Source organism: Coturnix japonica, chromosome 1 (assembly GCF_054131305.1).
Source record: "Coturnix japonica strain WE chromosome 1, WE-NBRP24, whole genome shotgun sequence".
Taxonomy (NCBI): domain Eukaryota; kingdom Metazoa; phylum Chordata; class Aves; order Galliformes; family Phasianidae; genus Coturnix; species Coturnix japonica.
The window spans coordinates 73,063,333-73,087,969 of NC_140663.1; the positions used below are offsets into that span (position 1 = coordinate 73,063,333).

The 24,637-nt window shown below is 46.3% G+C and overlaps 1 protein-coding gene across 1 annotated transcript; it reads left to right on the top strand.

The window, feature by feature from the left end:
- Positions 1 to 8,702: 8,702 nt before the first annotated feature.
- Positions 8,703 to 23,857, top strand: HGD (homogentisate 1,2-dioxygenase). The gene is made up of 14 exons (XM_015874686.3): positions 8,703 to 8,847; positions 12,625 to 12,696; positions 14,032 to 14,120; positions 14,966 to 15,071; positions 16,227 to 16,286; positions 16,443 to 16,534; positions 17,001 to 17,035; positions 17,900 to 17,979; positions 18,345 to 18,444; positions 19,732 to 19,856; positions 20,172 to 20,276; positions 21,347 to 21,473; positions 23,072 to 23,253; positions 23,507 to 23,857. Exons 1-14 carry the CDS (start codon positions 8,833 to 8,835, stop codon positions 23,636 to 23,638), a joined length of 1,320 nt encoding a protein of 439 aa, XP_015730172.2. The 5' UTR covers positions 8,703 to 8,832; the 3' UTR covers positions 23,639 to 23,857.
- The last annotated feature ends 780 nt before the right edge of the window (positions 23,858 to 24,637 follow it).

Below are 24,637 nucleotides of genomic sequence, written 5' to 3' on the forward strand. Positions count from 1 at the left end.
GCAGCACTTTAGTATTTGTGGTCCCAGATTAGAACAGATTGATTTATAAAATACTTATGTATGTGGGTTTTCTTTTCCCCCAAGTATTTTTACCCACTTTTCTTGTAGCCTTTCATCAGGACTGGGCTAAAATTCTTAGCATATTCTAGCTATGTTTCAGTATAATCCTGAAATTTCATAGTTTTCCCATGCTTGGGGTTAGGATAATTGCAGCATCCCTCTTTTGTGGTTTCTGCATTTACACGGCTAGCATACGCTTTAGCTCTGTTTAAATAACTCCATCCTATTTTGGCTTGTAGCAGTACCTTCTCTTTTGCTAAATGTAATGCAGCGGCAGAATGGGTAGTGAATGATGAATTAAACAAACCACGGGAATTGGCATAAACTCAAGCAGGCACCATTAGCCTGCTCAATATGTGCAGTGTGTATCCAGGTGTGGGATGGCCATCCCAGCTCTTTTTTTTTTCCCCATTGATTTTACCCTTACTCAGTGTCCCATCCCTTCCACGCTTCAGCTTTGTCCCTCTCTTAAACTGGTTGAACATCAGTTTTAAACTGCCACTAGAGAAAAGCTGTGCTCATCTTTCCCCTACGCGTTCGTTGTGCATCCCAACCCTGTTTGCTTTTTATTTATCACAAGGTAGAGTAGCAAGCTAGATGGCCTTATGCCTGTGTTAACACAGTGGTGTGAATCTAATATCTTGGTTATTTTAATGCAAATAGATCTCCAGTCCAGATACAGATTCTGATTTATTTAAATGTCAGCAGGTTGCCACAATTATGTGTATTTTTTTTCTTTTCAGGAACAAACAACTTCATTGTTGTGTCATAGAGTCATGCATGTTGATGAAGTTACATTTATTTTTAAGAGAAGTAGTAGGTCCACTTCAGAAATCAGAGTAAGAAACCAGAACCTGTTTCACTGCTGTTAGCCTCTCACTTTTTTCAGCTGCCAACATGACGCTGCAGCTCCAAGCTTGAGGCTGTGGCACCAGGCACTTTCTCTGTGCTACACTTGGCTCCTCCTCCTGTGTTTCAACTTCCATTTCTCTGTCTTCCTCTCCTCTTGCCTTGTGTGAGCCTACTGTGTCTTTTCTCTGTCCCTCCAGCTTCCTTTATTGGTCCCTGATTTCTTTCCCTGTCAGACCTCTGTGTGTCCCTATTCTTTTTGTGCTTCCCCTCCCCTCCATCTTTCTGTTTCTTTCCACCTTGCTGTCTTTCTTGCTGTCTCACTTTCTGTCTCCAACTTCTTGTCTTTTCTGTCCCCAGCTACATCTCTCCCTGTCTCTCTCTCCCTTGTTCTCTCCCTCTAGTCTGTCTGTCTCCCTGATGTCTGTCACGGGCACACATGTTACTTTTACCCCTTTTGTCTAAACTGGAACTTCTCCATTTCTATTTTCAGAATTATCTTCCCAGATGCACTGTACTGAATGCTTAGTGCAGAGTGTCAGGGAAGATGGTTCATGGATGTGTTTCAAGGTGTGTAAGACTTCACACAAGTGTGAGGTATAGCAAATGAGCACTGAGCCTCCTTTCTTCCCAAAGGGCTTGGCAGAACATTCTGGTTGGTTTATATCCAGCTTCTTCACTGAGGGCATGGAAGCATGAATAGGTCCTAAATATGGAAAAACCTCAGAACTGCCCTCTTAATTTCCAACCAGAAATACAGGAAACCTATATATTAAGTAATCTTAAATTCTTCAGTACGTGTTTTCAGCTTAGTAGCAAACAATAGGATTACCTGCTCTACAGCAGTCTTTAGCAAAGGTGCCACTGGCTTTAAGCATGTTGAACCTATCCAATAACGGGGTTTGGGGGCAACTTTAACACCAGTTTTCATTATTGATAATAATATTTGCGGAGGCAGTTTCAATATGCTCCGTTTATGATAAATGAGATATGAACTGCTGTGACGGAGCCTTCAGTCAATAGATTTTTCAGTGAGGTATGGTGAAGTCTGTGCTAGAATCATCATTTCTCTGTTGATAAGGAGGTGGCAGGCTTTACCAGGAGGAAAGCTGCTTCTCCTATTCAGCAACGTGAGCTTAATCCTTCTATTTCCCTTTCTTTTGTTGGCCAGCTCTTCCTATTAGAGCTCTTGTTCCTGTCTTACTTTCCTTAAGAGGATGCCAGATTCTTTGATTCCTTTATAGGGCTGAGCATGTCTACAGCTTAGTGCACTAGTTTTCTTTGACAAAAAGCCATTATCATTATTGATGAACCTATCACTGGCTGGCAAGATACCAGAAAGTACGCAGAGGTAAAGCTTTCCTTAGGGTGTGCTTTGCTGCAGCACTGCGTATTAGCTTCTCTGACGGGCACTCGTTTTGGAAAGAACATCAGGTAGATGTTAAGTGGAAGAGGAAAAGGAGGACAAAAAGAAGTCCCAATCTTCCTCAAACATCCAATTAACAACAAAGATCTACCAAGTGAGAAACCACTACATAGCCAAAACACTGGCTTTACGAACAGAAGCATTGTTCTTAGCATTATCCATTTGCTCTATAGTTTGCTTGTAATATCTGATCAGCAGACAGGGAAAATGAAGAATGGAACCCCTTTTGTTTTCTTCATAGTACATCAGAATGGTCAGTGAAGGAGCCAAGTCTATCACTAACATCAACATCACTAACAGCAGCACACAGGCTTTACAGTTGCACAGGCAGAGCTGCAATCATAACATTAAAGAAGCATAGAATGGCTTGGATTGTAAGGTACATTAAAGATCATCTTGTTCCCCAAGTCCTTCTCAGCAGGGTTGCTCTCAAGGAGTTATTTTCATGATTTATACACATATCTGGGACTGCCCTGACCCAAGTGCAACACCTTGCACTTGACCTTGTTGAGCCTCATTTAAGTTCAGTTGGATGCACTGTTCAGGTTTGTCTGGGTCTCTCTGGGCAGCATCCATTCCTTCTATTGAGTCAACTGTACTACTCATCAGTAGTACAGTACTACACCATCTTGGTGTCATCTGAAGACTTGTTGAAAGTGTACTCAGCCCCTCTGTCTATGTGATTGATGAAGATGCTGAAGAGCGTTGTCTCAAGGCAGACCCCTGGAGAACACCACTTATCACTGGCATCCACCTGGACATAGAGCCGTTGGCCATAATCCTCTTGCTGTGGTTATCCAACCAATTCTTTATTGATCAAATACTCCACCATTCAAATCCGTATCTTTTCAACGTAGTGATAGGAATGTGGTGAGGGAAATAAACTGTGATTCACAGAACCAGAGTCTAAACAGATCTTGAAGCTAGATGTAGTTTCCTAACAGTGAGAGTGATGACACCTGAAACAGTAGAGGAAAGCACATTTATCCTTGTAGAATTAGTAGTTTTTCTGAAAGATGTTCTTTAATACAGCTCTGAGGAAAATTCCCCCGGAATACTTAGAAGGAAGCTGGTTTAGATTATTAGAGCTATCCGTGCTCTCCAAAGAGACCACAAATTCTGTCTTTGTCAGTTCAGTTTCTTAGCCAACCTTTACTGAAATAACATGAAGTTCAGGCGTATTTTCTTTTCCTTGCTTTGAAATTATTTCATTGAGATAGGTTTTGTTGTGCCCCTCGGGCTTAATAAAGTACAGAAGCTCTGGTTCCATACCTAATGAAAGTGTGCAGGCAAATTCCAACTCAGCACAGCCTTCTCTCAAGATATCAAATGCAGTACAAGCACATAAATAAAAATTCAGCTCCTTTCTTGGCTAGATCAACTGAACAGAAGCCAGTGCCATGTGAACCCAAAGCAGTCATTTCTTTTGACTAGGAGATGGAGCATGAATTGCAGTGTGCAATTAAATCATGCACTTCTATGTTCCCTTTGACCTGAAAGTTAACGTTTACAAAGTGGAAATGAACCACTGGTTTTGGGTTAAAGATTTATTAAAAGCCAAGGAGGCCTGGTCGATCTGAAGTCTAGGACTAAGCTCAGTTTGTATCTTGGCATCTGATGCCCTCATCTCTTCCCGAGGTTTGTTCTACTTTGACTTACATGGGCTTGATTAACTCTTGACTGTCCAACAGGAGCCGCCCTTCCTGGCTGCTCAAAGGGAAGGACAGAACAGACCAAGGTGACTAAATTTTCTTCCATCTCCTGGAAGTGGTTATTCTAGCCTGAAGGCAGAAGCATCACAGCAAAGTGAACAGGTGGCTTCTCCAGCCTCTATCCATGCAGCATCTGTTTTTTTGTGGCAAGAAACGCGTGCTCTCTGCTGCAGATGACTTTTATGACCTTTCCTGCACAAATAAATGATAATAATTAACCTGTCTGGCATCTGCTGCTGAGTGGTCCCAGAAAAAAAAAAAAAAAATGACAAGGACGTATTTCATAACAGCCACTCTACAAAAAAAGTGTGTGTTATTAAAAAGAGCCTTTCTGCCACAAAGCTGTTGGCAGGGCTAAAAGGAAGGGAAGGGAAGGGAAGGGAAGGGAAGGGAAGGGAAGGGAAGGGAAGGGAAGGGAAGGGAAGGGAAGGGAAGGGAAGGGAAGGGAAGGGAAGGGAAGGGAAGGGAAGGGAAGGGAAGGGAAGGGAAGGGAAGGGAAGGGAAGGGAAGGGAAGGGAAGGGAAGGGAAGGGAAGGGAAGGGAAGGGAAGGAAAGGTTATGTTGGAATGTTATGTTATGGTTAGTGATTGCCCAGTTTGCCAAGATCTCTCTATAAAGCTTCGTAACAACTCCTTCCTATTTAGTGTCATCTGCTTAAGAAGCTGTAGGCCCTGCTCTGGCTAAAGTATGCCCTAAGGGACAAGAATTACAGTGAAGGGACAGTGAAGAACATATAGCTTTGCATTTGTCGCATGCCACTGATCCAGAAAATGCTTATGGAGTGCATAGGGAAGGGATGTCTTTCCTTCCCTTTTTCCCCAGCACCCATGTCATTTAACCCTCAATACCCCACCCCCTGAACTTGAAGGTGATTTAGCAGGTAAAAAAAATAAATAAATATGTATTTTAAGGTATTTGCTATAAAGTCAAGTTATTTGAGTCTCCTTGTCTATTGGGCCAGTATGAGCTGTCTCATCTTCCATTTGAAAGGCTTCTCCCGTTCCCCCTCTCATCTTCCATTCACCATTGATATGCTGAACACCAGATGCCATTTTCAAGCTGTTAAATTTTCAGGCAAACCCTTTGGTACTTTCATTCTGCCTCCCTGACATAGATGAGCTCCTTGCACATCTTTGCAAAGCTGCATCACAATGCTTGTGAGAATAGATATCCGCTATTCAGCTGCTGGTATGCGGTTACCATGCAGGTAATGCAGCCAATGCCCTGGTTTTTCACATTTCTTTTATGACTTTCATCATACATTGCAGCTGGAATCTCCCTGGGGTAAAGGCCACGCGAAGTCATGCATTGGAGAAAGGTCATAAACCCAGAAAGGTAGCTGAAAAAACACTGCGTGTTCTTAAAGCTCATTCTTCCACCATCGATTCATTTTGTTTATGAATCATGTTTATGTGATAGCAATTCATTGTGACTATGAATCACATTTATGATTCATACAGCAACAAAGACAGTTGCTATAACATTAATAAAGTACCTCTGTACTTAATATTTCATTAGATCTATATTTAAGAGCCCCTCCAACTAACTAAAGGAGTTGGCAAAGCTGAATCACAGAATCACTGAGGTTGGAAGAGGCCTCTTGAGAGCATCTAGTCTGATAACCCTGCTCAAGGAGAAACAACTGCAGCAAGTTGCCCAGAACTAGGTCCAGTTGAGTTCTGAATACCTTCATCACTGGAGAACACAAATAGCTCTTGGCAACAAATTGCAGCATGACACATGAAGGACAACAAGACAATGGGGAATCATCTATGGATTTATGACTTACCTCTTAAGTTGGATAGGCTGGGTCAGAAGCACCACTGAAAGGTTGAAAAGCTTTCTTTTCTGCATTTCATATAATTTGGAGATCAATGAATCAAAAAGGCCAGAAATGTTAGTTCAGCAGCATCTTGTTGTGGTTTTCCCTGAATAGAATGGAAAAGCAACGGTAGACAGACTAATAAGCTTTGAAACATTTGACTTGCATGTCAAGTGAGTAAAATGATTACACCATGTATTTCCTCATATCAGAACAAGTAGGAAGTAGGTCTGTCCGTATTTGGGAGGGCTGCTCCAAAAGTAATAGGAAGGGGAAGGGGATTTTGAAGCCCCAGAAACTTTGTAACTTTGTTTTCCAAAACAGGTAATTCTTCAACGTCAGGAAATGTGAGATAGTCTCTACCCTTAAATACTGTCTGGCAGGAAAGGAATCTCCAGAGTAGGTGTCAGGTACCGGGTACTTTATTTCTTTGGCTATGATGAATTGCTGTTCAGGGTTAGCTAAATTATTCGCAGCTCCATTTGAGGTGGAGAATTCTTTGGTGCTGACATGATTTCTTATGGTAATACTAGAAGAGGAAATGGTATAGAGAGAGCCTTCCTTAGCATATGGTAAGATGGAAATCAGTTAACTGAAAGCTAAAGAAAGCTAAAGAAACTTGGAGACTGTTATGTCTATGTTCTTCTAACACAAGGGAGTCTAGGTCTATGGTTTAGACTTTCAGGTGGTACCAAAACAAAACAACCAATATTTCCAGTTGAACTTGTCCCCAGTGCACTCACACTGTAATATGAATAATTTTTTACCTGTTTTAGAGCAAACATCAGCAATGCACTGACGCCTAACACTGCACAATCAGGTTAGCTAAGTCTGTTCCTGGTGACTATGTGACATAACTTCTAGATTCATTAAGCCAGAGGAGCTAAACTCAGCCCCAGCAGAGTCTTAGCAAAGAACATTGGAGGCAGTAGGGCAATCCTGATCTCAAGCAGACAGAAATCCCCACAGAGTTTGAGAAAGAATGGGACACTTCCTTTCTTGGATCATCTCTCCACAACATTCATTGTCTCTACTGGTTATGAGGCACCATCTGACAGTGCTCTCAATTAATGTCTTGCATCTTTCCAGACAAGTCTTTGACTACATCTCTCAATCTCCATTTCCAAGTAATTTCCCCACAGCCCATGTCTCCCGAGATGCATCTGTGCTTGCTGTGTTTATGTTCACTCGGTGTTCACCATGTGTGACACAGCGTGCAAAAGTGAATACAGACTGCCTCAAAACCTGTCAGCTACATGGACAAGCAATAGCAAAGCAATCAAGGAGCTGGTGAAGTGCTGTGGACTGCCTTGGCTGTGGTGCTCCTGCTCCCGGAAGATAAGTATTGTAGAGACAGAGGAGGAGCTGCATCCAATTTTAGTCACCCCAACAGACTGACAAATGTCTGTAAGTCGAACTGTGGCCAACCAAGGTGCTCAGGAGTTGGGGCCCTCCTCTGATGAGGGTTTGGGCTGGTTTGGCCTGTAAATGATGCAGCCTTGGGAGAACCAAAACCTGTGGGAAGGATACCAAGAAGTTAGATAGCACCTGCCTCTTCACAGTAGCACATGATAAGACAACTACCACCAACATGGGAAGACTGAGCTGCATAGAAGTTCAACTTCTTGACCACGAGGACAGCTGCCAGGTGAGGTTGTGCATTCTCCATCCTTAAAAGTCTTCAAAACAATACTGGTATGATCTCAAAACTGACTTTGACCTCACCAGAGCTGAGTACAGAGGGATGATCACCTCCCTAGTCCTGCCGACTGCACTATTTCATAGACTCCATTCGCTCTTTCATAGCAGTCAGCCTAGTTTGCCAGAGCTGTCACTGGAAGGACAGGCAGCAGAGCTGGAGCCATCTTGTCACACTCCCAGAGAAGCTGTTTCAGAGGCTCTACCCAGTGCATCTCCTTTCTCTGCAGACCTTAGAAAGTGGTAGCTCTCAGTAGCCTCAATGTGTTACTGAGGGTGGTGTAGGGAGGTTTTTGGAGCAGGCAGGCTGCTAGGAGTTGTCCCTCTCTCAGAGCACATTAACCACAGGGTCACATCTAAATCAGAATGCATGCCTCCCAGTGGAGCAGGCCACAGAAAGGAAAAAACATTGCTACTTTCCTCTTTTTCTTATTCTTTTTTTTTAAAGATAGAGGAGAATTCAAAGTAAGAAAAAAAAATCAAATAAAATCAATTGATTTCTTTTTTTTTTCCCTCTGCAATTTCTGGAAAGGCAGAGTTGCTGTCATTAGTATTCTGTGCCACCTGCTTGCTTCTGCTCCTTCCTTGGCAACAGCTTTCCTGCCAAATATTAATATTTCAGAGTTCTGTAAGTTTTGCTCACCAGCTCTAATGGTAAAGTACAGAGCTATCCCTTCCCTCTGGCCCTGAAGTGCTGTGTAATGTTACCACACAGTGTTGCACTGGTATCACTGACTTCACCAGCATGGGGATATGATCCCTTCTGTCCCCTAAGACCAGATAACAATATGGCTCAGAGGCATAATGAACAAATGTGTGCTTATGTAGAGAGAGTCATTCACCAAAATTGTGAGGGGTGTGATTTACAGTAGAGGCTCATAAATAAGTTGCAAAAAATGACTTTTCTTTGTTCTTAATCAGCTTGTCTTCTCACCCATGTGCAGGAACTATGGTCTCTTGTTTAAAAGCAGATGAGAAAAAGCAGCAGTGATGTTGTCCCCCTCGCCTCTATTTCTTAGTTCCAAGCTCTTCCCAGGACTGGACCAGGGGGAAGGCTGGTGTTTGATTAAACACAGACTGGGCTGAGCAAACAGAGCTCTCTTGGACTTTCTCACTTCCAGCCCGTGACCAGCTCAGCAGGGTTGATGCAGCCCTCCCAGCTGGACACACACACTCACAGACTTCTGAAACCACTTCAGGCTGCGTTGGCTATTTATCTGCTCAGGGTTTGCATCTGCTGACAAAGGAGGAAGACCAAGAGGACCATGACAAGCTTGAAGGTGAGAGGCTGTGAGTGCTGGAGCTGAGGGTGCTGTGGCTGCCTGTCCTTGGCATTCCCTCTGTGCCCCACACTTGTCACCAGGTCTCCCTGTGCTCCTGGAGGGGCTGGTGGAAGTGAAGTGTGGGATAGTGAGCTATGCAGTTGAGATCTGACAATAGGTTTTAGCTGGAGGTAATGTATCCCATTTAGTTTCAGTGTATCTCCCTTTTGTGTTTCAAGGTGTGTTTAAGACCTCTCAAGATACAGGATTTTCCTATAATTCACACAAACGGACTATTATCACTTTCTTCTCCTTTGGAAATCATTTCTGATCCAGCTGGGCCTGTTCAGAACCTCTGCTTAACCTTATTTGTTCTCCCTCTCTCCCTCTTGCCCTGCTGCCAGGAGGTGTTTCCCCCTCAGCCTATGAAATCTGGCCACTAACATCTGCCCAGCTGTTGCAACCCTGGTGCAATCTTTCCCAGTGGCCTAGGAAAGCTCCATCCTGGGTCAGTGTCTCAGTGTAAATGGAAAACCCAGTGCTAGTTCCTCCTGACAAGCCATGCCTTCCTCTCCCAGCACAGAGTGAATTGCAAGGAGGGCAGGATGTTGTTCTATTATTCATTTATAGGACAGCAATCTCAAATTTTACCAGCACTTTTGTGGTGTAGGGCACCAGGTCACCACTACAGTGGGTAAGGTCTCACCCCAGGACTGCTGTGTTGCTCCCCAAACTAAAGAGCTGACACTGTCAGGAAGCCCTTCTATTTTCACCCTGCTACTGCCCCCATTTTCATTCATCTTCCTGTGGGTTTAGCTTAAACATGCCAATGTTGGCCCCTCTGAGCTGGGACAAGGCAGTGAGCTGCTTGTGCAGAGATGAATGTTGCTTTTGTGTGTCCTCCAGCAGTAGCAGATAGAGAAATGTATTATGCAGTGTTTGAAGAGGGGCCTTAATTATCTTGCAGCCCATGTGTTTGGACTTCAAATGCATTGCTTCCCATCCCTGCTGTCTAATCTGTTGAACGAAAGGTTATGGTTTATAGGTCAGAGCGTGACACCCATTGCGAGCTCTCTGCTTTGCATCCCAGTTATTGCAATCAATGCTCTTTGCTGAATTTTTAATGCTGAGCTGCGCTTTCATCTCCCCTATTTTACTGAAAAGCAACAAAACAAAAACAAGGTGGAATCAGACACACTCCTGAGATCCTGTTTACAGAAAAATCTATGGGATCATGAACAAAATAATGACAGTAATTAAAAGCAGAAGTGAAAGCAAAGGACCACAGAGAACTTTTTGTTCCACAGAGGAATCATCTGCCCAACTATTAAAAAAGTCCCTGATCGATTAGGAGGAGGAGCAGGGACAGAGCAGCAGGTCACTGCCCTGTGCTGTGTCATGGAGAAGGGTTGGTCATGAAGAAGGGTTGGTTGTGGAGAACAAGAAGTGGTTGTGGAGATGAAGGAGAGGTAATGGAGAAGTAGATTTGGCCATGGGGAAGAAAGGTTTGTCATGAAGAACAGCTGATCATGAGAAAGAAATGTTGCAGTGCCCCAAAGCACCCCTCTGGCCTGCAAAGGCTGAGAACAGCCATCCCAACAACAGTGGCTGCACTCTGGAGGCAACAAACGAGGAAAGCCATTCTTTAGGAGGTTTTCAGCCTTTCTGAGCCAGGTTCAAAGCTGGATCTGAGCACCAGTTTTCTCTTGCTGCAAAGCATCTGAGCTCTGTGACGTTTTAATCATCCCTCAGCACTGGTTTACTTGGAAAATGAACCAACAGGCGAATAAAATCGCAAAAGGAAGATAAATAAATAAACAAAATCTCTACTCCTCAGCCAGAATGTGAGCATGCAAATAGCAAGTTTTAACTGCCCAGCCATGCAACTTACACGTGGGAGCTTGTGCAGGGTGGTTTTTTTTTGGCAAACCACATCGTGTTCTGTGCTGACCCCTGAAGGAAAGGAGAGGAGGCAACCCTCCCCATGGGAATAGCGAAAGAGAGTGAGTGAATGAGAAAAGCCATGCCAAACAGCCAGGTAAAACCTGGAGCAGTGAAACCTCGGGGCTATTAATCACCATCAGGGCATCCTCTGAGTCCTGCAGCTGCAGTCCTGCCCTCCATTGGAAAGTGTCTTTTTTTTTAGCCCTCGACACAGTTACCTGAGGACTATTTTTTCCTTAGCAGAGAAAAACTGTTTTGCCTGAACAATGATGCTGCAGCTTCTCCCTGCACTCCCCAGAAAAGACCCTCCTCCAGCTTCATGCCTGAGTATTTTGCAGACAGGGGTGATGTTCTGCAAAGCAGTTGCATTAACCCTCCCTATGCTGAGCATCCTTTCTTGCCCCTTTCCTCCCCTGTTTACAGAGGCTGGCCTGACAGCCCGAGCTCCCTCCTGCCTCCACCCTTTGCAGCTGATGAAGGAGAATGCAGTTGGGGAGATGTGGATTCACTCTGGAACTGCTGCAGTTCCAGCAGATAGTGCTGCATTTCCTTTCAGAAAAAAAAAAGGGGGAAAAAAAGCAGGAATGTTCCATCACAATCTCTTTGCCAAGGGTGGTGAGGTGGCCTGCTGCTTTGCATATCAATGTGCTTCGTGCAGAAGCAGGTGGAGAGCAGACTGTGTTAGGAGAGATCCATCCTCCCCACTTCTACATAAAGCAGGTTTGGGTGAGGCAGGGCTTCTGGCCAACGTGAGTCCCTCTGGGAAGGGACAATGTTTTTACAAATAGCTGACAGATACCTGAGAAAAACCCAGTTTTTTTTTCAGCAAAATCTGAGAACAGGGGGAAGAAATCCAGGCACCGCAGTAACAAACCCAATCCTGCTTTGCTCAAGGCAACGGCAGCATTGCTCTGTCCAAGTTGGACAGCTGGGCAAGCACCTTGTTCCAACTCAAGCTAAACGCACTCCTGCCTACCCCAGAAGATGAGGCTGCAGCAAGTTTTGTGCCAGGGGTGTGGTTTCCACACTGAAAGTAAAGCGTTTTGAAAAGGTCGATCTGAAGCCGGGAGGTCTGAGCGAACAAGCTGCCTCCCAGCAGTACCACGAGCGCCTTCAGGCTGCGTGCAGGGAGAGGGACAGTAGGCAGCATGAATATTTAAGTCTGTTGCTGGGCCATGAGGCTGAGCCATTGATCGCAGCCAAAATACCTCTGCATTCATGCAGGGTGCAGAGGGGCTGCACTTCCTTCTGTAGGATCAGAGGTGCTGCCTCCCCTGGGGTCCTGCAGCCCCAGCTGTGCCCTCACACAGAACTTGTTGGATGGGTCCCTCACCTGTACAGTGTCCTAGGACCCTAGATGGTCACCTTAATTCTTGCTTGCTGCCATGGTAGGCAGCTCACACCCCCACTGGGTTACACTCATTTGGGGCAAATCAGTGAGATGCTTAATTCCCAGCAGAGCCTCCTTTCCTCCCTCATCCCAGCTAAGTCCCAACCTTTCTTATGATGGCCATGGAGATGTGTCATTAGAATCATTCAACAAAATGACCCCCAGTTTCAATCCCTGGCACAGAACGTCAGCAAAATGTACATGCAGGTCCAACAGAAGAGCAGGTCCTGATTGTGCTTCTCAGCCTACCACAGGGCTTGCTAGTGAAACAGACTAGGGAGATGGGAAGATGGTGCACGGGAGCAAGCAAGCAGACCACACGGGGAAAGTCTCAATGCATGCAAAGACTGTGGGGAAAAAAAAAAAAAAAAAAAAAGTATGAGAAAGGGATTGATGAGTTGTCTGGGGAGGTTTCACTTCTGTTTTCAAAACACTGAAGAACTGTGTGATTTACTTTACAGTACATGTCAGGATTTGGAAATGAACACGCTTCGGAGGATCCGCGCTGTCCAGGAGCTCTACCAAAGGGACAGGTACAGAGCTTGTGAAAATGCTTAATTAAAAAGACACGGAGCAGAATGACTATCTGTTCCCTGGGCTTCTTTCTAAATTAATGTGTTTTCTTTCTCTCTGCCACAATGAAAGTCTTCAGGTGCCTCCCTTACGCAAGATGAGAATAATAAGATGCTGGCAAAAATCAGAATTAAACACTTTCCATTATGTTGAAGTTACTTGTGAGACACCAAGTTTTGCTTGGGAGCTGCAACTTGCCTGGCTTTCCTCTGCTCAGCAGCAGCTTTAACAAAAGGATTTGGGAATGGAAGTGGCTTGGGCATGCTGGGTAGGAGGGAGCTGGTGGGGGCTGAGTCAGAGCAGAAGTCTGGCTCTTGGCATGGGGACAGTGCACACTCCTGTGGATCTCAGCAGGAATGGATTTAATTCAGTGGGGTTACTGGCCTTTGGCAGGATGGCAGCTGCCCTCTATGAGCTGTCATAAGTGGGCAGATCTGTGGTTAGAAATAGACAACTTCAGAACACACTCGATTAAAACGCAGGTTGTTGGATTGTTTTAATGGAGAATTCACTCCTCATTTGGTGCTACGCACTCAGTCCCTTCTCTCCTTTCTGTGGCTGTCCTTATGGCAGCAGGAATTTCCAGGCTGGCTTTGCAGATGTGCCCCACCAAAGAGCACTCATCAGGACAGAGTTTGGATTCAGCATGGAAAGAGTTAATAGAAAACCTGACTGTGAAGTAGATGGAAAATCTTCAGTCCCAAGGGTGGATCCTTTCTCCACTGCAGTATTTATAAGACCAGCATCTGCAGTCGTGCTGGCTCAGACAAAAATGACAAGGGCTATTGATCCCCCTGCTCCACTGTGCACCCTTGCCAACAAGACAGGGTTTGGAGGCTGGGAGATTTGTGCTGGGAGCTTTTCCTCTTACTGATTCCCTCCCCAGCAGGTGATGTGATGCTGCAGGGTGACCCAGCATGGCAGGGACAGGATTCTGGCCCAGAACCTGCAGAAGGGAGAGGGGCAGTGAACAGAGTATGGCTGCCAAAAAGAAAAAAAGAGACAAACTGTAATTATATACAGTCTGTAAGTGCTGGGAATAGCACCCTTTCCTATGGTGCTCTCACTGCATTCCGGTGCTAGCAGCATGTTTCCACAGCCTATGTGCCTCCTGATGGCTGTGAGAGCTTCCAGGTGATGCTGCAGAGGAATGAATTTTAGGTTGGGCTGGTACATATTGGGCATCCAGCACCCTGACAGTGGGGATGTAGGGCTGCCTGGGCTGTTCACGGACTGAATGGGGTTGGGAGTGTCTCACATCCTTCACTGCTGGTTCCTCTTTCTCCCCGCTACAGAACAACCCACAGGTCTGCCCCTATGGCCTCTACGCGGAGCAGCTCTCGGGCTCAGCATTCACCTGTCCCCGGGCCACCAACAGGAGGAGGTACGATGGTGGTGCATGTGGGGACAAATCAGGACACATACAGTTGCCCTTGGATGCCTTGGGACACGGGGGCAGGACACTGACATCAGCCCTGGGCTGAGAAAACTTTGCTTTGGGCAAACCAAGTGTCAGACTCATGTGTTTCTGAGGGGCTTCTGAGGTGTCCATTCTTTGGGCTGCCATTGCCCTCTAACAGAAGAGCTCACCCTGCAAAGGGTAACGGGCTCCAGTGGTGCAGGGCGACATGGTGAGCCCACCACTTTGCTGAACCTCAAAGGATGGTGGCATAAGCTGTTCAGCAGCCAACTCAGCAGCTTAATCACACTGGGCAGGGGGCTGGCAGCTCCCACAGTGCTCAGGAAGAGACCTGTAGATAATACTCAGACAGTGACAGAGGCATGGGGGACTTCCTGTGGTGCCAGGAGGCCTCATCTCATGGGTTGGCCCAAAAACTTTGGCCCTATGGGTTTATGCAGCCATACAGGATGCTTCTTTCAGTAATCCACCCAAATCCAGGTGTTGCCTGTGATTTTCTAGTTCCTGAAGCTCCCTTGGTCTTTTAGTTAGCTACTATGCTCATCCTTGTGCTGCCTGAACTTCAGTCTTTATGAAGCCTTTGTTCCCACCCAAGAAATAGCTGTATTTCAGCCACAGATATAATAAAATCCCTCTGGAATCCCCCTACCTCTCTGGAAATCTCTGACTGTGAGACAACATTCAATATTAAATATAACACTTGCTCCAGTAGCCACCAACACAAATATTCCTCCTGCCCAGTAGGGTTCATTTGTGCAGAGGACCTCACCTCTTCCCAAGCCTCATCCCATCCCTGTTCCTCCCCACAGCTGGCTCTATCGGATCCTGCCCTCCGTCTGCCACAAGCCCTTCCAGCCTCTGCACGAGGGACACCTGACACACCATTGGGATGAAGTGGAGCCTGACCCCAACCAGGTAACTTTACCCTCTGGCCGGGGAGAGGGACAGCCCTTGGTATGATGTGGGTTGCAAGATGTGGGTTGCTCCATCATCCTACTGCATCAGAGGCTCATGCTGGGGCCTACACTGCCATCACCTCCTGTCAGGAAGCTGCTGGCTGCCAGCCTGTTCCTCTGCAGCCCTCCTGGGAAATCAAGCCCCATTCTGGAGAGGCACAGCATTCGTTTCCCTCTGTTACGGCCTTGCTATCATCTTTAATCATTATTTCTTTCCTGCCAGCCCCAGGACATTTAGCTCTGCTAATCTGCCTCTCTCCTCCCGCTGTGCTCCTTTTGACATAACCTCGTGCTCATTGATTTCAGCTCCTCCCTCTTTCTGATGCATTATCATTAACCATCCTGCAGCATCCCGATGGCTTTCCCATTTGTCTAAATACTTCCCTGGTTCAGCTGAAACACATTTTCCAGCCACTGACCAAGCAGAGGTGACAGGCTGCTGTTTAGGTTCCTGTAGTTTTCCTTCCCAAACACAGCTCAACTGCAGCTGTGCAGGCTCCCAGCCCATCTTCAGCTCCTCATTTTATTCTGTGGTTCACCTAGTTCACACCACAGCTTTCTCCACTGTCATCCACCTAAAGGGATTACTGTGTAGAGCCAGCCATCAGCCATTTCCATCCTGCTGATCTCAGGTGCTTGGGTGAATTTGTACCAAAATCCCTCCTGTAATGGGCTCATATTTATAGCAACTGATTCTGAAGAGATGCGGTGAGACCCTAGTGATGCTCTGGCACCTCCTGCCTAGGGGTCCCACTAGGCCTTGGGAGGAAATTCCCTGCTCTCAGCGGTGTTGTTAGGAATAGAGGAATAGACAGCTTTTAAATAGGATACAAAACAAACAAAACAAAACAAACAAAACAAACAAAAATCCCCACCAACCTTGGCTCTCACACAGGCCAGCCAATTGCTTCACAAAATTATGACTCAAAGGGAAAGAGCTCCGTAAATCAAAAGAAACCTGCAGACCAAATTAAGCAAGGTGAAGAGGAAACAGAAGCTATCTCAGCAAGTAGAGGGCAATAGGGAGGGGGAGTGGGATGCTTCCTTTTGAATTGCCATCCTTTACCTTATAATCACCTTGTTCCCTTCTTGCTTTCTGTTTCCTGCAACCTAGCTGAGATGGAAGCCCTTTGAGATCCCAAAAGCCTCCCAGAACAAGCTGGACTTTGTGAGCGTAAGTTGGGGTGCCGGGGCTTTGGATTTCAAAGAAAAGCCAACAGCATATTTGGCCAAAGCCAATATACCCAGCCGAGGGATGGGATGAAGCAGGATGGGGCTGCATATCCTGACTGCCTGACACTCACTCCCAAGGCCTGGGGTCTGCCCGCAGGGACTGCACACTTTGTGTGGAGCCGGAGAGCCCCGAGGACGCAATGGCATCGCCATCCACATCTTTGTCTGCAACACCTCCATGCTTGACAGGTCAGGGACTGGTTGTGGGAGGCTGGGCTGAAGGAGGGAGATGGATGCAGGGATGCAGGGAAAAGAGATGCCATGGGCCAGAGGCTCTTGTCCCAGGGACCAGTGCTCCTTGGAGGTGAATACAGCCTCTGGAGACCATCACTACCCATTGTCTAAGGTTGATTCACCCAAGGCCGCAGAGATAGCACCAAGGTGGGAAAAGAACCTGCTATCAGGCTGTACACATCAAACCTGCGCGTACCTGTGCAGGTACCCATGTGTTGCATTTCTGCTGGTCTCCCAGCTCAAAACTCCCCTGCTACGGTCATGGTCTGGTCCTGGGCCTGGGCTCTCTGCTCTGGGTGACCCTGCTTGAGCAGAAGTTGGACCAGGTAACCTCCAGAGGTCCAGCTCCAGCTGTGCTGTGATTCTGTAAGAGCGTGTGTACAAGTGAAGCTTTGACCTTCATGTTCTCCTTTTCCTTTAGATGCCTTTATAATTCAGATGGTGACTTCCTGATCGGTGAGTCAATGCTTCGGCTTCTCCTTTCTCCTGCAGGGCTTATCTGGGTTGCCACCTGCCTGCTTATTTCCTCCTTCAGAGCCAGAGCCTGGCAGCCATCTTCAAAGACTTGAGGAGGGATGAGTTCACTCAAATACCACCCAGATCTGGTGGTTTGGCAATAGCTGGGCTGTCAGGCTTGTCCCATCACTGCCAAGCAGCACAGAAGGGGTACACCAATGCCAAAACTCATTGTTCCTTTTGAGCGGTGACCCAGCTCCCCCATCCTGGCTATCAGAAATCCCTTCCCAGATCACTAGCAGGCACACAGGAGATTTTCTGGAAAAACATAAGCTCTAGAATTTCTGAACAGCTTATTGCGAATTGCCTTCACTGCTTCAGTCCAAGACGATTTGGCATGGTAGCTTAGCTCCCGCACTCTGCCAGCCTCAGGCAACCAGACTGCTACGATGGGAGCTGAGCTTAGCGCATGGAAGAACGTGCATGCAGAAAAAATACTCTGCACAGCATCAGAAGACCAAGAGCCTGATATTTACCTGCATCTTTTTTCACCAGTGGACAGAAATGCTTCCAGGTCCCCACTTCTCCTATGAAATGTTGTTCATGCCCACCTCCCTTAGTACTTGAGGTAGAAAGGCAGGTTTTGTATATCTGTCAGATTTCCAAGTCAAAATGTGAGTGATTCAGTGCCAAAAAAAGTACTGCAGATATTAGTGGAGCACTACCTATGATCTCAGAAATCAGGAAGAATAAGTTACTGCCTAGCTAATGTAATTGTTCCCTTCTAAGGGCACTGAGAAGAAGCCATCACACACAGTGACAGCCTACTCCTTTATCTCTTCTACCTCCATTTTATTTCCACAGTGCCCCAGCAAGGAAAGCTTCTCATCACAACTGAGTTTGGGAAGATGCTAGTGGAGCCCAATGAAATCTGTGTTATCCAGGTAAGAGCTGTGGTTAGCTGGAGAGCCTGTTGTTGGAGCAAGCAGCTAAAACCCGAGCTCTGTGTGGTGTATGCTGAGCTATGTGGGGCTGGAGGGACCAGAGGAACCCAGCTGAAGCCAGTTCCATCATGTACCAGAGCCCCAGGTAGAAGATGATACCCATTCCAGGTGGAGAACACAGTGGCATACAATTCAAAGAGCAGCACCTCACACACTGGGATGTGTGGCCACAGAAGGTCACAGCGTGTAGGCCTGGGGCAATCTGAGGGCCTGCTAGAGGTGTGTCTGGCATGTCCTGCATTGAGTTGCTTTTGGTTTGTTAGCCAAGTACAGGGATGATCATGGTTTCTTTCTTTGCTTTCCAGCAAGGAATGCGTTTTAGTGTGGAGGTGTTTGGAGAGACCAGAGGCTACATCCTGGAGGTGTACGGGGCACACTTTGAGCTACCTGACCTGGGACCCATTGGTAACCATCTCCCATCAGACTTACAGAGTATTCCAAAGGGAAAGAGTTAGGAATTGCCAATCTATATCTTATCTCCATGTAATCCATCCTCCCATGCACACATTCCTCCCTAAAGGCAGTTTCCATCCTGGCACTGTTATTCCCATTGAAGGCCTATGAAAGCACCTCACAGCCATAGTGAATCTGGAGCTGTAGAACCCACAGGTAGGAGCTAACACAGCCTGCAGCTCCTGGCTGGGCCCCACTCCAGCATCTGCCCCATGCAACATGCTCTGCACAGCTTTTTCCACACTAAATCTATACAGGTTTTTTCACCAGCTTTCCTTTTAGCAAGTTGGGATTGCCTGCCTCCACCTTGCTTCTTGTGCTATGTGCCTGCTCCACTTGATTATTGCTATTGTTACACCTGCCTGCTCGTGGGAAGTTTTCCCACTAGGTAGTTTTTCCAGACCCTGTTGAAGAGGAGGTTTTTTTGGTCTCCAGAAGGCAGGCATCTATTATAACATTTACTTGCTGGAGAAAAGAAAACGAGTGCCCTTGCCTGTAGACCTTTTTAGGAGATGGTAATTATGAGAGCTCCTCTCCTTACCACCTACCTGCCTTCCCCTCAGAGACCAAGATTCTTTGTATTTCATTCTTATTTTATTCTAACTTCACTTTTCACTTGAAAAATGGCAGCTGGAGAAAAGCACTGACTGTTAAACCTTAGCAGCGGGTAGTAATGTCTTGCATTTTTATCCAAGAAACTCAAAACACTTTGCAACAATAATGCTAATGAGAAGAAGAAGAATATTGCAGCGCCCATATGGTGCTTTGCATTTTGAAAATGCACTCCTCACATTCACCACCCCTCAGTATGCCCAAAGTCTACAAGTATCACTAGCCTTCATTTTATTCCTTTTTTATTCAGAAAAGTCTTATGCTCCCTCATGACATGCTTCTGGATTTCAAAGTGTCCAAGCAGCAGGATAGCCAGCGATAGAGATCAATTCACCCTCCATATTTCTTTATTTTTGCTTAATTCCCAACATCTACACACCTTTAGTAGAGGCTGAAGGACTAATACTGTTTAGGAAAGAATGGAGGGAGGCTTGTCTTAGTTACATAAGGGAACGTGGACCTAAATGCTAGGATGTATTACAGTTATCTACTTATAGAAGCCAAAGAAGCACATGAATCTTGGAGATTTCATGATGGACCCAAAAGTGTGGTCAGTCTCAACGCAGAAGGGCACCCACAGAGCCCTGTTAGCAGGTTGCCCAGCAAGTCCTGACCTTTCTTTTGCAGGAGCCAATGGCTTGGCGAACCCACGCGACTTCTTGGTGCCAGTAGCATGGTATGAGGACCGGAGAATTCCAGGGGGCTACACAGTTATCAGCAAGTACCAGGGCAAGCTGTTTGCAGCTCAGCAGGTAAGGAGGACATAGGAAAACACTAGAGCAGCCACCAGTGCATAATGTTGTCTCAAGCACTGCTTTGGCACTCAAACTTCTTCAGAGACAGAGCCCTGGAGGGAGGGCTAAGGCTCTCCAGGTGGGAACAATGAGGAAAAGCATGTCCTTGCAGCATCAGGCTGTGCCTGAAGGCCTTTGTGCTCCAGTCTGTCAGTACACTTCTCACCAGCACTAAACCTATTCTAACTTGAGAAGGGGCAGCACCCTGTGCGTGTGCAGAAAGGTGGAGAGTTGTGTGTGGTAACGTTCTCTCTGTTCCTATTGCTTTGATAGGAATTCTCCCCCTTCAACGTTGTAGCTTGGCATGGGAACTACACACCATACAAATACCATCTGGAAAACTTTATGGTCATTAATGCTGTCGCTTTTGATCATGCGGTAAGTTCTGGGGCCAGGCAAGGCAGAGCAAAGCTTTGTGGATGCTGTACCATCAGAATTCAGAGCTCCAGGGTCCCTGTGCCTGTTAAAAAATACCTTATGCTATAAGAAACAGTGTGAGATCTGTCATATTTGCTTTCCCAGGCCTCAAACAAGCCCTTGCAAAAAAAGAAGACAGCCTCCTTAGTGGTGCAATGACAGAACTGGAGGTTGATCAGCTTCCTAAATAGCTTAGTATAGAAAGCCTAGAGCTGAATATTGAAGCCAGCATGCACCGTGAGACACAGAGAAAAGACATGCGCTTAAAATTCTTGTTCTTTATTGCAGTGGTACAGGCTCCTTCCCCTGGTTCGTCTGAGCCCTTGAAACACATTCCAAGAGCTGGCAGCTCTCATTGCAATAATTTCTAGATCTTATGGAAAATAACTAAAGCCAAAATCAACGTGAGCAGCTCTTCTGAAAAGGAAACCAGCCCAGTGGGAGAGGTGCCCACAGCTTTACCATCTCCTGGCACTGCTTCCACAAGTGGGTGTGTGAGGAGACAGAAGCACAGCTAGTGAAATAACCAGCAGAAAGCATTGTTTAATCTCTGAAATAACCTGCCAGGAGAAAGATAGGTTTGGGATCAAAGCCCAGAAAATCACTTTACTGGAGTGGAAACTTCACAAATCCTTGAAGCAAGCCACAATTTATCTGCACTCTGTTCTCCCTGTTAGTCAGCCACTGGTGCTGCGAGGTGAATACCCCAGTAGGATGTTGTGCTCCAAAAGCTGCCAAGGAGGTTTCATGGTACAAGCACTGGAGGCTGATCCTGGAGTTACAGTGCTGCATCCCAAATCCCAAGAATACCATGCTTGCTCACCCTCCCTCAGCTTTCTCCTCTACACAAGGGGGAATTCTGACCCATTAGGGTGAGAAGGGAGTGAAAGCAAAATTATTTTGAGATCCTCAAATTGAAGAACATAGGGAAAGGCCAAGGTCTGCTATGCATATTCATACCCAGCTTTATCGATGGGGTGACCCGAGTCATGCTCTGTTTGATGCTTTTTGCTTTGTTGGGTTTTTTTCAGGATCCATCTATCTTCACCGTCTTGACAGCCAAGTCGACCCGTCCTGGAGTGGCAATTGCTGACTTTGTCATATTCCCCCCACGATGGGGGGTTGCCAACAACACCTTCCGGCCACCTTACTACCACAGTATGTCTATCTGGTCTTTGTGGGTTTTGTTTGAGTGCAGAGGCACAGAACAACCAAGCCTCCATTTATCTGAAAGCACACACAGTGAAAAAGTCTCATTTGTTGCCCTTGGCAAAGTTACACGCAGCTTCTTGGAGTCAGCAAATGCTCCTTGAAAAATGAACAAAACCAGAGATGTTCTCATTTGCAGAATCTCAGGAAAAGTCAGAGGTGATGGGCTGGTTGCGCTTGCATTGGTGGTTGTGCCTGTACCCAAGGGGCTCCCGCTGAGATGGAGTGAACACTTAAATTGGCACTGCATGAACAGGTCAGATAACTGTCCTGCCATCCAGCCATGAATCACAGAACTCATTAGGGCACAAAAGAATGGGAGAATGGAAAATATGACAACACACGTGGAGTAAAGCACTGTGACAGCTGCCCATGACATAGTAGGGCCAGCTCAGGGTTGCAGTGAAGGGTTGCATTGGCTCTCCTGAGCCTCTCTTCACTGCTGTACAGTGGTGGAGGTACCACTGGCATTTACAAAAGCCAGAGGAAGGAACTATTCAGCAGCCCATTCTCCTCAAGTGATACGATGAGTTACATAGTGGGCGCATCAGTAATGAAGCTCTCACAGCCTGTACTGCTCCCTGAGTGCTCCAAGCACAGCACTTGAGTGAGTTCAATGAAAAGCCTGTACAATTGACTCCTACAGGAGATGCTGACAACACGGGATGAAAATAAATGATTGTTTGCATACATTTTTAGGCCAACTGTGCTCTGAGCTAAATTAGTTTTGTTAAATTTTTCAGGCCTCAGGTTGTACTTAACAAAGACAGAACTAGTGGTTAAAAGGGACTATATATAGCAGAGCTGCAGAGGCATGTCCTGGTTTTGCAGCAAACTGACCGCTCAGCAGAAAGCTGCCATATTGTTTAGTCACATCAGATCTACTAAAGCTGGAAGGCTGCGATGGCAGTCATTAGCGTACTTTCTTCAGACGGAGTATAACTAATGACTACTGCATTATTGGATTTGGCCATCTGTAGCTAAGTTAGGGTACATCACTCCTTTAGTTTCAGAGGGTCTGCCTAAGGGATTCTTCCTCAGGGAAAGACAGAACTTGTCTCCTTGTCTAAATGCACACAGTGGCTCTTGAGAACTGAGTAGATCCTGTGTGCATCACAAGCAAAAGTTACTGAAGAATCTGGCTGCACTGGAGTGGCAGGACACAGAACTAAATCATTGTGTTTCCAGCCTGGGACAGCATACCAGGCTGTCTCACCACGAAGTTGTCCCTCAGTATCTATAACACAGGAATGATTACTCTGATTACCTTCAAGCACTTTCAGATCTCTAATCTGAGTCTGTAAATACCAAGTTACCCATACAGTCTGTATGCAGCTTCGATGTTCATGCATCTCAGTGTGGCAGGAAAAACACAGGTCTGCCCACATCAAAACCTTTACCACTTTGCAAGCATTGCCTGTAGGATCCCTGATGTCTTCTGTGCAGCCATGCTTATTAACCTCCACTTCCCACACTGCTCGGTTTGCAGGTTTCAAGGAGATCTCAGCTCCTTTTGCGTCACAAACTCTTCTCTATGCCTTCCTTAGGGAACTGCATGAGTGAATTCATGGGGCTCATCAAAGGCCATTATGAAGCAAAGGAGGAGGGCTTCCAGCCTGGAGGGGCCAGCTTGCACAGCATGATGACTCCACATGGGCCGGATGCTGACTGTTTTGAGAAGGCAAGCAAAGCCAAGTTGGAGCCTGAGAGAGTTGCAGAAGGGACTATGGTAAGGAGCCTCTAAGGTTTTGTACCCAGCACAACATATTGCTGCTGAGACACTCACAAAGCCTAGCTTCCTAAAAGCAAAGCGGAAAAGCCGTTGGACCAAATTGCTGTAGCATTCACACCTCTTACTGATCAGACATGAGAGTTTGGCAGAGCTGGACCATGGGTACAGCCCCTTTTTGTGCTATAATAGAGCCCCCTCGCCTGGATTCAGACTCTTCTTTGTCCTAACCTACCTTTCCTGTTCCCACCAGGCCTTCATGTTTGAATCTTCCCTCAGTATGTCTGTAACTGAGTGGGGCCTCAAAACCTCCAACCGCCTAGATAAAAACTACTACAAGTGCTGGGAACCTCTGAGAAGCCACTTCAACCCTAACTGCAAGTAAAGAGATGGATTTGTTGCTTGAACGAAGACAGGGAAATCCTGCACACCTGTATGTGGTAGCACAGTCAATGCAGACAAGAGTGCATGAACAGCATTTCCAGCAGCCACCAAGTCATCAAAATGACCATACCTATGTAATTCGGGAAATGAAATGAAAACCACTACTCTTAGCTTTCAAGTACCCAATTAAAGCTATCCTGGTGCCACTCTGCAGCCGAAATACTTGAGTGTCTCTCATCCCATGCAGTTGGTATGAATGCTGTACCTGCTATGGGTGCAAGGTGACAGCCATCATTCCAAAGGGCCCTGACTATATGGTATGACGTGCCTTTCACAGGGAGAAGCTGAAGATCAGCAAGGCATTTCATGCCACCTGTAAAGGAAGACTTTTCCAAACAGAGCTGAAAGCTCTATCAGACATAAGCCTCCTACAAGAGCAGGGCATTTCAGCCTGCTGGGCTGTGAATGGTTGCCAAGAGCCCTTATGGTCGAAAAAGCATTCTGCAGATTAGAAAAGGTCAGAGATTCCAAAGCGCTTCACTGCTAATTAAGGGAAAGCTTCCTTTTCAATCTTATTTTAGCAGTCCATCAACATTGACTTCTTCATCAACAATTGATGAGGTCTCTTTTATGAAGAGCCTCAAAAACCACAGGAATACTCAAGCCTCACCCCTAGGTGGTGAGTTTGAGCCACTCTCCTGTTCCACAGGGTGCAGGCAGAAAAGGAAACCCTAAGGTTCTCACTAGGAATGAGATGCACAACCAACCTTCAGGCCTCTGCTTTAGCACATGCCATCTTCCTTGTAGCATCAACACAGCACGTGGAAGCGTCAGATTTAGTCAGCCAGGTAGTGCTAAATGCTGCTACCAAGCAACTTGCCTCTCAGATCCTAAACTAGTTTGCTTATAATCCATGCTCATCTCATCTTCTGAGGGAACTGATTTCTCTTACTGAAAACTAATAAGATTGGGTACATGTTTCAGTCTAGGATGTGAAACT

What these genes read in the sequence shown, in the direction of transcription:
- HGD (XM_015874686.3), top strand. An exon ending in ACCTGACCTGGGACCCATTG is followed by an intron (nt 18,445 to 19,731) that starts GTAACCATCTCC and finishes TTTCTTTTGCAG; the next exon opens with GAGCCAATGGCTTGGCGAAC. An exon ending in CCGGCCACCTTACTACCACA is followed by an intron (nt 21,474 to 23,071) that starts GTATGTCTATCT and finishes TGCCTTCCTTAG; the next exon opens with GGAACTGCATGAGTGAATTC.